This window comes from Podarcis melisellensis (genome assembly GCF_964234715.1).
Source record: "Podarcis melisellensis genome assembly, chromosome: 2".
Lineage (NCBI taxonomy): Eukaryota > Metazoa > Chordata > Lepidosauria > Squamata > Lacertidae > Podarcis > Podarcis melisellensis.
The window spans coordinates 77143253-77158591 of NC_138529.1; the positions used below are offsets into that span (position 1 = coordinate 77143253).

Below are 15339 nucleotides of genomic sequence, written 5' to 3' on the forward strand. Positions count from 1 at the left end.
GTCTGTACATTTCATTTTTCAGTTTATTTATTTATTCTTGTATGTTATTGAAGTGTCCTTTCTTAAATAAGTAAGTAAGTAAGTAAATAAGTAAAGAAACAAATAAACTAATTCACAAGTTGAGGGACACCCTGTGAACTCTCTCCCTGCATTTGTCTGTATTAGTAACCCAGTTTTTTTTTTAAGATAACTTTTATTTATTTGAAATTATTCACACTCCAGTCTTCTGCTCTAATGAAACCAGAGCAACTTACAATAAACAGTAAAACAATATAAAAACAATATAAAAAGTAAGCAAGTGACAGAAAACAGTAAAACCTGCAGCTGCCCAAATAATACAGGCAACCCCCCATTTAAACGTGGGGGTTACGTTCCTAGTCAGTGAAATCATGTATATTTGAAACCCACTAAAAAAGACCGCAAACACCCTGTTCAGCCCCGCCCTTTTAGTGATGTTTCAGTTAAATCTTTATGATGTTTCCAGGTCACTTCTGGGTTCAATGTGATGCACATATACACAGTCACACACATATTGAATGCATGTAAACTTGGGGGGACGGGACCTGTCTGTATACCAAAAGGCACCAGGTACGGAACCTATGAGGTCAGAGGTGGCAGGGGGCTTGCAATCTACGCTAGTGCTCAGCAGCGCTTTGACTGTCATCTTAAAACAAACAAACAAACAAACACAGCAGGCAATGGGGAAATTGTATTTGACCTTTAGCCAAAAACTATTTGATCTTCTAATTATGTCAAATCACTTACAGGCCAATGCAACAAAAAATTGTTTTATATCCCTCATCCGTTGCAAAACCTTACATCACACATTACCTAATTTAATGGTTCACTGAATGTTCACATGACTGGGACTAAGAGGACCTGTACATGGCTATGCTTTCTCAGTGTTCCTTCTTAAAAATGCTTTACAGTAATAGAGGTAGGAACTGTGCGATGCTCAAGCTGTCTGATGTGATTCACAACACTAAGCAAACTGCATGTACGTAACTCATAAAGTCCTTTGTTCCTGGAATATGGATGATTCAACATGTGTCTGAACAACGAGAAAACCAACTAGACAAGAAAGCTGAACTGGAAAAAGTGAACAACTAACAAAACTCATACAGCAAGCCAAAATAAGATTATTGTGTAATGTTTCTAGTCTGTGTAGCACTCCTAGTCTGGCTTTTTGAAACCTACCACATCATCAAGAAAAAGCAGGCATTTATTCTGCATTGACACCAATCAGTATAGCGAAACCATTTAAAACATCTTATGGTCTCTACCACATGGAATATTGTATTGGGATTAGTTTTTCAGTAACAGCCTCAGCGTACTTTGAAAAGTCAAAAATGACAGGAGGCACCAGATAATTCCATGGAGTGATAATCCTCACAGTTCTTGTGAGACCTCAAAAGAGGTGTGCCTGCATCACAGCAAGATGCATCAGCAGCTAACAGCAAGACAGTTCAATAAGCTAACTGAAGGGGAGAGAGAGGAATTCTTGATATCAGGTTTGTCCAAACCAGCATCATAGTATTTCAAAGTTAAAACCAAACTGAATGGTTTAAAAGCATTAAAACTTAAAAGTAATGTTTCCAAACCACATTTTATTTTGGGCCTTAATTAAAACATTATTTCTCCTTCATGGATCATTGCCTTGTCATGGCAAAGGGACTTGAATAACTCAGAGAAGCTATGCTGTGCAGAGTCCCGTAGACTGCAAGAAGATCAAACCTATCCATTCTAAAGGAAATCAGCCCTGAGTGCTCACTGGAAGAACAGATCCTGAAGCTGAGGCTCCAATACTTTGGCTACCTCATGAGAAGAGAAGACTTCCTGGAAAAGACCCTGATGTTGGGAAAGATGGAGGGCACAAGGAGAAGGGGACGACAGAGGACGAGATGGTTGGACAGTGTTCTCGAAGCTACTAACATGAGTTTGACCAAACTGCGGGAGGCAGTGGAAGACAGGAGTGCCTGGTGTGCTCTGGTCCATGGGGTCATGAAGAGTCGGACACGACTAAACAACAACAACAAAACATTATTTCTTTACTGTTAAAGACAGGGAGCAGATTAAACACACATTTAAATCACAAGGCTGCCTAAATAACCTTGGAACTGTAGTTTCACCCGTAACTAACTACAGGATCCAGGATTCTTTGCGGAAAACCATGCACTTTAAAGGCACAGTACTTATATGATATGGCTTTTTTGTTCATCTCTTTAATGGGAAGAGCCAGTGCAGTAAAGTGCTTAGAGAGGTCAGACTAGGAATTCAGCCAATCATGCTCCTCAACCTTATTTACCTTAGAGGGTTGTTGACTGGATAAAATGGGAAGAGGAAAACAATATATACCATCTCGAATTCCTTGGAGTTAAGGTGGAATATAAATATATTAAGAAAGATAAATAAGAGTGAAGTTATTAAAGATTTTAAATATTTAAAATGTCACAGCTTCCTAAATAAAATTGACAGTGCACCTAGGTAAAAATAATGATTCTTTCAAGGTTTTGTTTAAACCATGCGCAGCAAACTATATAATATCTAGGTAGGATATAACAAATTGTCTGCCTTAAAAAAGTATTGAGCTGCTTCTCATATTTTTGCATTACACATGCAAGCCTCAGCTCATACATGCCAGCCTTTCTACAAATGCTTCAATTCTTTCTCTGACTTCTGGTTTCAAGCAAACCATAATTTGCCATTACAACCAAACAAGTTAACTCCAAACTGCCCTTCAAACCGGAAGAAAAAAAACAATGTAAAGGACATTTTTCCAGTTCTGGTTTGGAACGCAAAAACCTACAGTAGCTTGCCAATTCAAATGGCACACCAGACCTTGGTATTCCTACAACAGGGAGGAGGAGGCGGCAAATGAACCCAAAGCTCACACATTCAATGCCAAGCCATGGTGTTCAACACAAGCCAGTTGTGTATGTATTTCACACAAACTTCTTTAGTGCTATAAATATGCCCCTTTAATGATGGCAAAACTTACTACAGTATTATCCTAAATGTTTGCAGCTTGAGCCATAGCAGCTGTGCTGATTCTTTCTTCCACCTGTACAGGCAGTATGGCTCCAGTAAACCTCTGTCCTATCTCCAGCTGTGCAACAATAATTGTGACTGCATAAGCAGCTGCAACAGCTCCTTGCCAAGTAACAGGGCGACACAGCTTGTGCTTCAGAGGAGGAGCTGCTGTCAGTGCGCCTGGCAATCACAACAACGTGAATTATTGCATGCCTGCTGGGTCAATAAAGTCTCCTAGCCCTGTGTACCCATATTTGTTGAGGCTCTGAGCCGTCAGTGTACGCCCCTCCAGTTGTGCATGGAACAGCAGAATGGTAGATTATACCTTTCTCTAGCCCCAACAGTGTACAAAGGCCTTTATGGAACATATTGGGAGCAATCAAAGGTAAGCAGGACTATGCCATTGAATAGAATAATCAGATTACACTAATTTAATTAGATCTAACTCTTCCACTAGGCTACTGTAAGGCTAACAATACATTGATTTTTAAAAATCACTATTTATTACCTTCTGCCATCTGTATTAGTTCCATGCTGTCTCAAGAAAAGAAATTATAAATTTAAAATATGCAATTTTTATACATTGTATTACATGGAAAGTAAAGTATATGTAGTGTATGAAAAAATATTTTGACAATCAGCCACTACACTATCGGCAATACGAACTTAACCCATATGGTACTGAATAAATTAAACTCCATGCTCAGTATTAAATCTATTACAATAATATGTAGACAGCCTGTTTTATAATATTTAGATATGAAGAAATCAGGAAGGAAAGCACTGCCAGTTACGTCAAAAAGCATATATGCTTAAGGGAAGTAAGGAAGCCCTTTGGAAAAACAAATAATTTTTAACCCTATTGCACACTCTGGCCAGAGCAAATAGTTTTGTTAATTATTTATAAAAAAATGGGTCATATCCAACTAAGCCATAAGAGTAGACCTATTGCCTTGATTTCAGTGGGTCTACTCTGAGCAGTAATGGATGGGATGGAAAAAACTTATTTGTCCTTTTAACGTTGCTTAAAAGAAAATGTTTCTTATATGAAGGACAACAAAACGTCTCTCTCTCTCTCTCTCTCTCTCTCTCTCTCTCTCTGTGTGTGTGTGTGTGTGTGTGTGTGTTTTAAATACTACTTGCCCAAGATACACACCTTGGCATTTAAAGCAGGGAAATGGCAACTGCAGGGGTGGGAAGAGAGAAGAAAGTAAACATGCTGAAACCAGGGAAAAGACAAGTGTGCACACAAAAGGGCTGCATCAGACATGACCCTAAACTATGGTCTGGTGACACATGAACATGCTCATAGGAGGAATTTGAAAGAATTTGCTTCCGCTATCTGTTAACCACAGCTTGCTATTTCATCAGAACCTGAAGCTATGGTGAACTATGGTTAGTTCAAACAAGCTACTTCAGAAACTATGGTTCGATGTCGGATGCTTGAAACTAAGCAACGTTTGTTGGTATGGATGACACAAGAAACCATGGTATAAATTTCTGAACTCATCCTTCTGGCTGCATGTTTAGGAGGAGGCTGGGCTCACCCACACCTTTCTAAACCATAGCTTAGCACATGGATAGTGAACCTGTGGTCTTCCATATTTATTTGGCTTCAACTCCTATCAGCCCCAGAAAGCATTATTAATAATCAGGGATGATAGGAGTTGCAGTCTAGTAACATCTGAAGTGCCACAGGTTCCCCAACCCTGGTTTAGCATGACACCCAAAGACAGCCATTGTTGGAGATCATGTTAACCTTCACAATGGAGCTGCAGAAATATCTAATTATCCTGTGATTTGGTGATAAATTTATTTTCTATGTAAAAAATGCATTGTACTCACTTATTAAAAAGGTTCAATCCAATCCTATAGTGACGTTTCCTGATGATGTCATTACTGAAGGCAGGAGAATCCCAGCTATTGCGAGTCTCTTTATGGTACGTTTGCTTGCTCAGTGTTTGTTCCCTTAAGCTGTCTCGAGAAGAAGACTCTGAGCTGCAGTTTATTGTGTCATTGGAATTGGAAGTGCTATTAATGCTATCATTGTCTCCATCAGAATAATCAGACTCAGATTTGCTTTGCCTGTTTGCTGTGCCATTAATGGCTAAGTGGCTATCAATAGGCCTTGGTCTATGTCTAGTCTCCTGGTCCTCTCGGGAAATTATCTTGGTAGGGATGCCATGTGAGATATGCTTGGGACTACCTTGTGTACTAGTAATTCCTCGATCATATGCATTCTGTCTCTTTAATGATCCCCTCTCTGAGCGATCACTTAAGTCCACTGAACTGTCACTAGGTGGTTCTATAGTTAGCAAAGGCAAATGATCCATTCTCATTCTTTGTTCCTGGGATTCTAGTGAAGGGGTACTTCTGCAGCTCGTGTCAGTATCTATCTTATGATCCTTGTGTGTCATAGACCAGTACTCTTGAGATGGGTTCATTGACCGAAGTCTTAGGTCAGATTCTGTGCTAGATGGCCTATCTACTGATTGGGAAAGAGGAAGTGGTGGGGAGAGTTCTTCTTCATCAATATACAATGTAACGTCACTATAAGATGCAGTCATTTCATCAAGTTTCCTGTGGTCCACATTATGGCTTGTTGGTTTAGTTTGACAACTGTCCCTCTCTATTTCCCGACTTCTGACTTGATCAGGTATCTGTACCTCATCAGAGTGCATGCTACGACAATTTAATGCATCGTCAATGGACTCGGCAAGAGATTTTACTTGTCTCGAAAAAGCATCCTCAAGTTCCGTTATGGCATCAGCAAAATCAGTGGACGCTGCTGGAGATTTCATTGTAGCCGATTCACCAAGGTCACTACATTCAGATTGGACAAGGGCTCCTAGTTTTGACCCATCATTTGTAACAGAAACTTGCTTCCCCTCGAAGTAGGAACTGTGGACTTTCTCAGGCCCTTCAAACGAAAACTGCATTCTCATATTGGATAGAACAATGCGTCTTGACATACGATTTTCAGACATAGAACTTCTAAGCCGCTCAAAGTTTTTGTTCATCTGATACTGGCGGAAAGCAGTCTGTATAGTACGAGCGGCATGTCTAGTTATGAGACGGCCTCCATATTTCCGTTCTAGCATTTCAACCTAAAAAGAAAATATAAATATTTGATAATACTCATGCACTAAGAGTGTTTACTGCATGGCTCTCTAATACAGTACTGAGGCAATAAGTGTTTCAAAATTAGCTCAGAAAAATATATCTCCTAGGAAACTTATGATCTAAAAAGATTTCTGAGATGGAAATACGCTCAGTAAGTAAAGGCCACCTCGTGAAAATAGAAAATTACCTGTACAAGTGCACATAAAATGATCCACCAAGAAGATACTTTTCATAACTGTCTCACAAGTATATTTTATTAACACAGAAAGATATGACACTTACCTCTGCAAAACTTACTTTCACATAAAACAAGTGCAACAATTTAAATTGCACATGGTGTTGTGATTTTAAATTGTATGCTTCCATGAGTAGTGCTTAGATACTAGAAGTATGGGATAGAAACCTCAAAATAAATAAAATAAAGAGGTGTGTGTGGTTTTTTTAAATGCTGATACAAGCAGTTAGAATTTAGATAAGAATTAAATAGAACAACTGGCATTCTTTATAAAAAGAATTTGGCAAAAATAGTTATTTACTCAACCACATTAAATGCAAACGGTTTTTGTAATTGAACTTGAAGAAGTATTTTTTTAGGTTTGCAACTAACTTACATTAAAAGAAAAGTGAAGAGTTTCCTATGGTCATGTTGCATTGCTCCTTTATAGAACTAATGATACCAGTTACTGACCCTTGCATTTCCTATGCTTAAATTATGTTTAGAGTGGCCACACCATGGAAAAGGCCATAGCTCAGGATCTGCTTTGCACACAGAAATCTCAGGTTCAATTCCTAGCATCCCCAGACAGGACTAGAAGTGTCCATTGTCTGAAACTCTGGACAGCTGCTTACCAGTCAGTGCAGGCAATGCTGAGTTAGATGCACCAATGGTATGACTTCATATAAGGCAGCTTCCTATGTTCCAATACAGTCGTACCTTGTATCCTGAACGCCTTGCGTTTGGGCTCCTGAACGCTGCAAACCTGGAAGTGAGTGTTCCGGTTTGCGAACGTTCTTTGGAACCTGAACGTCCAATGTGGCTTCCGATTGGCTGCAGGAAGTTCCTGCAGCCAATCGGAAGCTGTGCCTTAGTTTCTGAATGTTTTGGAAGTCAGACGGACTTCCAGAACGGATTCTGTTCGACTTATGAAGTAACACTGTATGTGCTGCATACATGAAATTTTAACAAAGCAAGAAATTGCATTCTCTGTGCCTTTGGAGTATAATTGAATCAATTCCCTGTCAGATTTTCCTTTCAACAGTTATGAACAATTTTACTGATGACATTTCACACTTAAACTTTCTCCCTCAGGCTTTCCTTGCATGAATTGGGAGAAAACTTGTCTGCTTCACAGATACCCGCAGGAGATTTAAAAAGAGTTATTATGATCCATGTTAATCTATTTTATATTCTTTCCACCAAGAATTTAGTGTGCATTTGCAATTATGAAAATCCTTGGCTACGTCGATATGATACACTGCCGATGATTCTCATCACTGCAGTGGTGTATTTTTAAAAGAGGCAAAGTAGTAAAAAAATAGGATGTTAAAATTTGAATTAAGCTGAAGTTCACATTATAGAACTGCTTGCAGTGATTACTTTTAATAAAAAAAGTTGAGGTTTTTCCCCGCAAGTATTTTTTTTTTAAAAATAGATCAGTTAATAGTCTCAATATCACAAGTCATTTTACCGTACTAAACTATTGGACAGGCATGCTTTATTTGCTTTCAAATGATTCTGCTTCCAAATTCACAGTAAGAATACCAGCAACATGTTGCAGGCATCTGTACTCCCCCCTCCATACGAATCCTTATTTACCTTCCATTAATGCTTAATGTTGGATGTTTTATCGCTTTATTATTATTGTTATTAATATTCTGTTGGGAGCCACCCAGAGTGGCTGGGCAACCCAGCCAGTTGGGCGGGGTATAGATAAATTGTTGTTGTTGCTGTTGCTGTTGTTCCATGGTTTGCTTTAGTACAGGATGATATGGTGGGGTGGTAGTACTTACCGAGAGCTGAATCACTACTGTGTAATGGGACAGGTCAATGCTGGCAGCGACTTGGCTGTCCTCTCTCCCTTCTGGTATGCAACAGCGACTCAGCTATTAGGAGGTCAGGTAAGCGCCACTGCCCCTTCATGGCATCTGTTTGCTTTAGTTATGCAACAATGTTCTATCTGCGTTTATTAACATTCACTAGATTCCCTCATAACTAGGTGCAAACCCACTTCAAGTTCATGATTATGAGGGCAATGCTGATTAGCATGAACCATAGTTAGTACCAATGCAAATGTAATGGCTAAGGTGAAACCAAGGAAGAGGGGAAGTATTCACAAAGGTCAGAGGAAAAACGATCTAGTCAATTGGGAATAGTATGTCTGCACCTGGCCACAGCAGGCGAACAATAAAGAAATTCCCTTTATTCAAAATAAGAACATAAAGGAGGGGTCAATCTGGTTCAGCACTATGTCTCCAACAGCAGTCAACTCAGTGCTCCTGGGAAGCTTATGATGAGAGAGATGAATAAGGGCAAAAGGAGGAATGAAGAAATCATCATGTTTGAATCATTTTATCTTTATCCAGTGCTTCAAAAATTGTAGGCCCTTAATGAATTGTCAAAATAATAATATTCTATCTTTAATAAATTCTTCATGATCGCTTACTACTGCTGCTACTACTACTACTTACTACTACTACTACTAATTTTATTGTTTATACCCTGCACATCTGGCTGGGTTTTCCCAGCCACTCTGGGTGGCGTCTAGCAAAATATAAAAAGTAATAAAATGTTAGATATTAAAAACTTCCCTGAACTTCAGATGTTTTTTAAAAGTTGTGAAATTCTTTATCTCCCTGACATCTGATGGGAGGGCATTCCACAGGGAGGGTGCCACTGCCCAGAAGGCCCTCTGCCTATATTAAGCATGTCCTGATTACTAGTTACAATATTCATCTTAGATTTCAACATTCTAAACTGTGTAAACAGCACAAATGATGTGATACAAATGAAAATACTTCAAATGAGATCCTAAACTGACAAGTATTGTAGTATTCACAACTTTATGGGTAAGTAAAATAATTTAACTGGCAGCCTGCTTTCCGATGAGCAGCTGTTCATTTCTTAATTTTTAAAAGTAAACCTTCTATCCTCTCGAAAAAGGAATACCAGAAATTTGTGATAATGTGGGCTTTGCCACGTAAAGTTGTAGTCTTGGTAATATGGATTTGGTAGAGGTCAGAGGTAGGGCAGAAAAAAATCATTAAGCCAATCTTGCCTAGAACGGCAAAAACCCTGGTTCATAGTCTTAAAAGAAAGCACTGATCGACTGAAAGCATGGGGACTTTGTTAATACAGAGGCCAGGCAAAGAGTTTGTTTATATACTAACCAAGTCCTTCTGGTTTTAAACGGCACAGTCTTTAGTAAAAAAATTGGCACAGCTCCACAAGTTAAGCAATGAGCCACATATGCAAAATCATAGCACAAATACAGGGAGGCATTTTCTTTGAAGGAAAAGTCATTTCGCTAAGCATTAATATCAGCTGATTCTTTAGCAAGTCATGGAAAAAGACAGAAGAAGGAAACATTAATATTATTCAGATATGCCAAATTATGGAACAGACTCGCAAAAAAATAATATCCTGTTATTTTCCAGGAATGGCTGAATAACCTTTCCATGACACTTTAGCTTGATTCATAGAACTGCACAGTTCAAGTACCTGCTTATCCTGCAAGTCCGATGAGAGTTCATAGCTCTCTGAAAGTGACCTCGACCTTTTAATAGCTTCTTCCTCTGCTTGTTTTCTGAGTATGGATGTTGAGTGTTGAAGCTTTGGCCTCCGGGGCCTTTGCTGCCCTGGGGAGACAGAATACAGCCCGTATGGAGAATGGTCGTAATGGTCTGGGCTTAGAGCTGAACTGTGAGTTATAGCTCCTTGATGATAGGTAGAGGGACTATCCAATGATGTGCCTGTTTCACTTCCAGGAGCTTCACCCTCAACACTAAACAAAAAGAAGAAATAGAAAAGGCAGTTAAGATTAAGATCCCAGTAGCTTGTTTCAAGTAAAACTTCATATACAATCAATGCATATCTATAATAATTTGGTTGCTGTCATTTGTATTGGAAAGCTGCGGATCAGGAGCAGGAAACTTGTAGGCTTCCTGGTGTTGTTAGCCTACAGTTCTCATCATTCCTGAATTCTGGCCATGCTGGTTGCAACTCATGGAAACTAGAGTCCCACAAAGTTTGGAGGGTCACAGATTACCTATTCCTTCTATAGATTATCATATTTAACACCTACTGATGCAAGTTTCTATAAAAACTGGATCATTCTCTAGTGCTGCATTCCTGAAATCATTGGACTGCAGCTCCCATTAATCCTAGGCAGCAAGGTCAAAGGTCAGGTATGGTGAGTACTGTAATCCAACAACATATGGAAGGCACTACTTTAGCTGCCGCTGCTCTAGTGCAATGCCATGCAAGTAAGAATACCAATATGTTTCCAAAAATGAATGTATTACATTTTTTAAATAAGAACTAACAGAAAAAGCTAATCAATGCATATTTTGACAATATTTTGTACAAGATTTATCCTTAACTATCACACAGAGCTTCAAACACAGAGTGCAAACTTAGAAGTATCACGGCTACAATGGAAAAAATTCTTGTATATGCGTAAACTGCATTTTTCTCTACCCATCCTGTATAATGCTGTATTATAAAAGCACAGTTGTTTCTTCTATCACAGATTAGAGATACTGGTTTGAAACTAGGAACTTTCATCTTCTTGTAACAACCACATTTTTATCATTAACAAAGACATTCCATCCTTGTAATGACAGTTTTCATAATTTGATTTTCATCCTGTGTCTCCTTGAAGAATAAAGGGGAAGTTCCCTGCGGTGCAACATCCTTCAGGAAATGTCTTGCGTTAAAAACACTGCTCATTTTGAGGTCCCCAGCTGAGATTGGGTGGGCAGAAAATACATCTAAGGCAAGGCAAGGCAAGGCAAGGCAAAACCTCTATAGCATTTCCTCAGCATCTATAAGCCGCCATTCCCTCCCCATCTTCCCTCAAACAAGGCACTAAGATTGTATATGTGGCATCATCTTTAAAATATATGTGCTGCATTAAAATGAAACTACTTGATTGTTGTCATGGGGTGAATTTTTACAGTGGTAGAACAGTTTGATCAGGTAGACTGAGATTTCACTCAGCACTTTAAAAAAATGAAAACAGTTTGTGTTTTGGACGTGCTTCCTCCATGATGGACAGGTATAACAACTCTGCTCAGCACTTGTAATGGAGTATCTACTATTTGCAAACTCATACTATGAAGTTTAAGAGAGATATAAGGATTCAGAAAATATTGGCTGCATACATGGGCAGTCATACCCATTCTGATTTATTTTTTTTAGAGAAGCTTGACAGGAGGCGACACATTGCATCTCTGAAGTGGCTATAGTACAAGCAAGTGTAAGAGGATGCTTGTGGCACTGGGATAAGCACAGAACATAGAGGCCCACAATAATAATCAGTCAACAAAATGGCACAGCTGTCACAGTAAAGGCAATAGTCGTCTGATCAGATCACAGTAATTACTACTTGTATAGCTATCACAATTACCATAATCAGTGAGCATATTTACATGGCCATGTAAAATCTGTTAAAACACCAGTAGTATTATAGGTATGCAGAATTTCATTTTTCCCCTCAGGCAGAAATTAAATGAATCTAATATTTTTGTGATGCTAATAAAATAAAGTTTGAAGGCGAGTTTCACAGATAAGCAATGGTAAAATTGAAGAAATGTGAACTGTATATTAAGTAGGTGACCGTCAATAAAGAAGGTAGGTTCACCCTGACCCATATTTCAACTATCTCTATAGTGAGAATATCAGTGTGTGTGGGGGGGGGGGAAGGAATCTCCTTCTGAAGAGCCACAGGAGAATGTATGCATAGTCACAGGAGCTGGCAGGCAATTATAGTATAGAAATAGGGATAACTGCATGCCTTCTCCTGTCATTTGAAATTGTCTTTTCACTTCCACTCTGCTGCCAGATGTTCCCCAGCAACTTTATAAACTTAGAATATGCATTATCTTTCCACTGTTAAGAGATACAGTTCAATAGCACTGAGATGCTTCAACGTGAGGATAGAATTTAGTAATATGCCAAACTCATAAGACCAGGATGCAATTCCTGTCAAATCCTGTAGAGATGAATGAACAAACCAGCCAGCTATAGTACAGAAAGCTAATGTCAGGTGAACCTTAAGAAAACTCATCATGCTGCTTTTCTGGAGTAAGATTTTGGAAAAGCCTGTATGAGTTCTGAAAAAGTATTTTGGTCCCAGGAAGTAAGAAAAGAAAGGAATCTGTAGTATTTCAGTCATAATCCTATTCCTATGAAGCAACTCCGGTGTTTTGAAAACAAGCTGTAGCTGACAGTGACAAGACGTCTGCAGAGACTTAAAAAATTGTAGCACATTCTTCAAAAACGGTCTAATTCACTGGTCTTTAACTGGTGGGTCATCCCCTTGGTTGCAGCCTAAGGTAGTCACCACTAGAGACAATGCCACCATACGTAGATATACTAAACAACAGCAGTAGTAAGATGGCTCATGCATTGCATGCATAGGCTAAGTATGAGCCCTGATCTGAAAAGCTGAAGACAAATCTATCTGCTTATAAGCAGCACTGGTTATGGTGATTCTTACTAAGGAAGTAACAACAAATAAGAGAGACAGGGGGAAATCGTTGGGGGGAAATACTTCAATGAGGGAAGTGAAGGTCCTGTATGAGTGTCTGGAGGCGGTTGGAGGATGGATGGCAGCTAACAGATTGAGGTTGTATCCTGACAAGACAGAAGTACTGTTCTTGGGAGACAGGGGGCAGGCTGGTGTGGAGGATTCCCTGGTCCTGAATGGGGCAAGTGCGCCCCTGAAGGACCAGGTGCGCAGTCTGGGAGTCATTTTGGACTCACAGCTGTCCATGGAGGAGCAGGTCAATTCTGTGTCCAGGGCAGCTGTCTACCAGCTCCATCTGGTATACAGGCTGAGACCTTACCTGCCCGTAGACTGTCTCGCCAGAGTCGTGCATGCTCTAGTTATCTCCTGCTTGGACTACTGCAATGCGTTTTACGTGGGGCTACCTTTGAAGCTGACTTAGAAACTGCAATTAATGCAGAATGCAGCAGCTAGACTGGTGACTGGGAGTGGCTGCAAAGACCATATAACACTGGTCCTGAGAGACCTGCATTGGCTCCCAGTTCGTTTCCGAGCAGAATTCAAAGTATTGGTGCTGACCTTTAAAGCCCTAAACGGCCTTAGTCCAGTATACCTGAAGGAGCGTCTCCACCTCCATCGTTCTGCCCAGACACTGAGGTCCAGCGCCGAGGGCCTTCTGGCGGTTCCCTCGCTGTGAGAAGCCAAGTTACAGGGAACCAGGCAGAGGGCCTTCTCGGTAGTGGCACCCGCCCTATGGAACGCCTTCCCACCAGATGTGAAAGAGAAAAGTAACTACAAAACTTTTAGAAGATATCTGAAGGCAGCCCTGTTTAATGTTTAATGCTGTATTATTTTTTTTAACATTCGGTTAGGAGCTGCCCAGAGTGGTTGGGGAAACAATAAATTGTTGTTGTTGTTGTTTTACAAAAGCTCATACACAGCTATTTTAGAGAAAATATGTATGTTGAAACATTGCCTTTTCTCTGAATTAGGAACCTTGATTTTAATTAAAAAATCAAATATAAAAAAGGATGCAGCAGCTTTATAACCTCAATCAAATCCTCATAATCAAAGCCTAGGTTTTCTTCTGCATTATTTGAATACATTACTTACAAATTATCTATCCATTATTCCCGTCTAAACTGTAGCACATCAACTGAAGAAACACATGTCAAAACAAGGTCATCTGTTGGCCTCATCAAAAAGTCAGTCAATGGTCATCTAACTAATGGGGGATGTTGAATTCTGAATGCCAGAGAGGACAAAGATAACTGCTCTATTCTGATCAAACAAAACTACCAACATGCAGACAGCAGCTGATGAAAAATAAAGCCTGTCTTGTATTTTAGCTTGTGGACTCAGGATATGCACACTGTGTATCTAAGCTACCAAAGTTGAACCACCTGTTTCACATGAGATAAAAGAAATTTAATTAATTTCTTCTAACAATGGTTTCATATTTGTTGCTGATTAAATGGTTCTATGTAAAGATGTAAAACAAGGTTTTCATAACTTCCAACTCATTTTCTTCATATCAGGAGGACCTGTAGCTGACTTTCTGGCTTCTACTGAGTTAAAAAATGTAATATAACCAAAAGCGCTTTTCAGAAGCAAAGAAGAGCAGCCATCTTGAAACGTCATATGTATCAGTTTATACTAACTAATATTATCCTTGTTTCTTATAAAACAAAAATAAAATTGTTGTTATTAAAAGCATAAATACACATCCATTTTAAAACACAAATACACAACTGGAATAAAACATACAAACTGCATACTAATCAGCCTTAAAACCAACTTCTGCACAGGCCTGCAGAAGTGACGAAAATTTATGAACCCACACATATTTGATTAGATCTCAGCACATCACTGTTAGCCACCTGTGTTTTCTTATCACAGGTGACCAGATAATTACAAGTAGGGGATCAACTGGTCTTTGACTGGTGCGTCATTCACCACAAAATGGTTGCAACCTAAGCTGGTCACCACCAGAGACAATAACACTATGTGTATACAGGGTGGCCCAAAAGTAGGTAATAAAGCCGAGCCTATGAAATTCATCACAACGGATTATATGGGTGCATATAACTGACACAAGACAAAGTAGCAGTTAAATTTCAGGCTGGTAGTTGGAAAGAATAGTGGAGTCAGGTAAAAGGATTATTTTTCTTTACAGATATTGTGAATCGTGTCCTCCCTAAAAGAGGACACGTGTTGCAGTGAGATCTGGAGACTGACCTCTTGGTTGTGGGTGGGTCTATTGGATAGCCACAACACCCGGGGCCCACAGAGGCTGAGGAATGGGCCCCGCTTACGCTCCTCTGACCCTTCCATCAGCTTGTTTGCTTGGAGGAAGCAGGCGAACCAAGCGAGGTATGAGTCCCATGATTCAGAGGCTGGAGCGAATGGCAGTAGAGGCACGAGTGAAGCCTTGGTTCCGATGCCGACGTGGAGGGCG

General features: G+C 39.6%; 1 protein-coding gene across 13 annotated transcripts in view; it reads right to left on the bottom strand.

The window, feature by feature from the left end:
- IQSEC1 (IQ motif and Sec7 domain ArfGEF 1) overlaps nucleotides 1-15339 on the bottom strand; it is a 310602-nt gene that overhangs the window by 35610 nt on the left and 259653 nt on the right. For all 13 annotated transcript variants that reach the window (XM_081898297.1, XM_081898296.1, XM_081898295.1 and 10 more), the window contains 2 exons: nucleotides 9872-10154; nucleotides 4876-6137 (listed from right to left, as the gene is read on the bottom strand). In XM_081898297.1, the coding sequence (XP_081754423.1) occupies nucleotides 4876-6137; nucleotides 9872-10154 (1545 nt within the window). The remainder of the gene's footprint in view (nucleotides 1-4875; nucleotides 6138-9871; nucleotides 10155-15339) is intronic.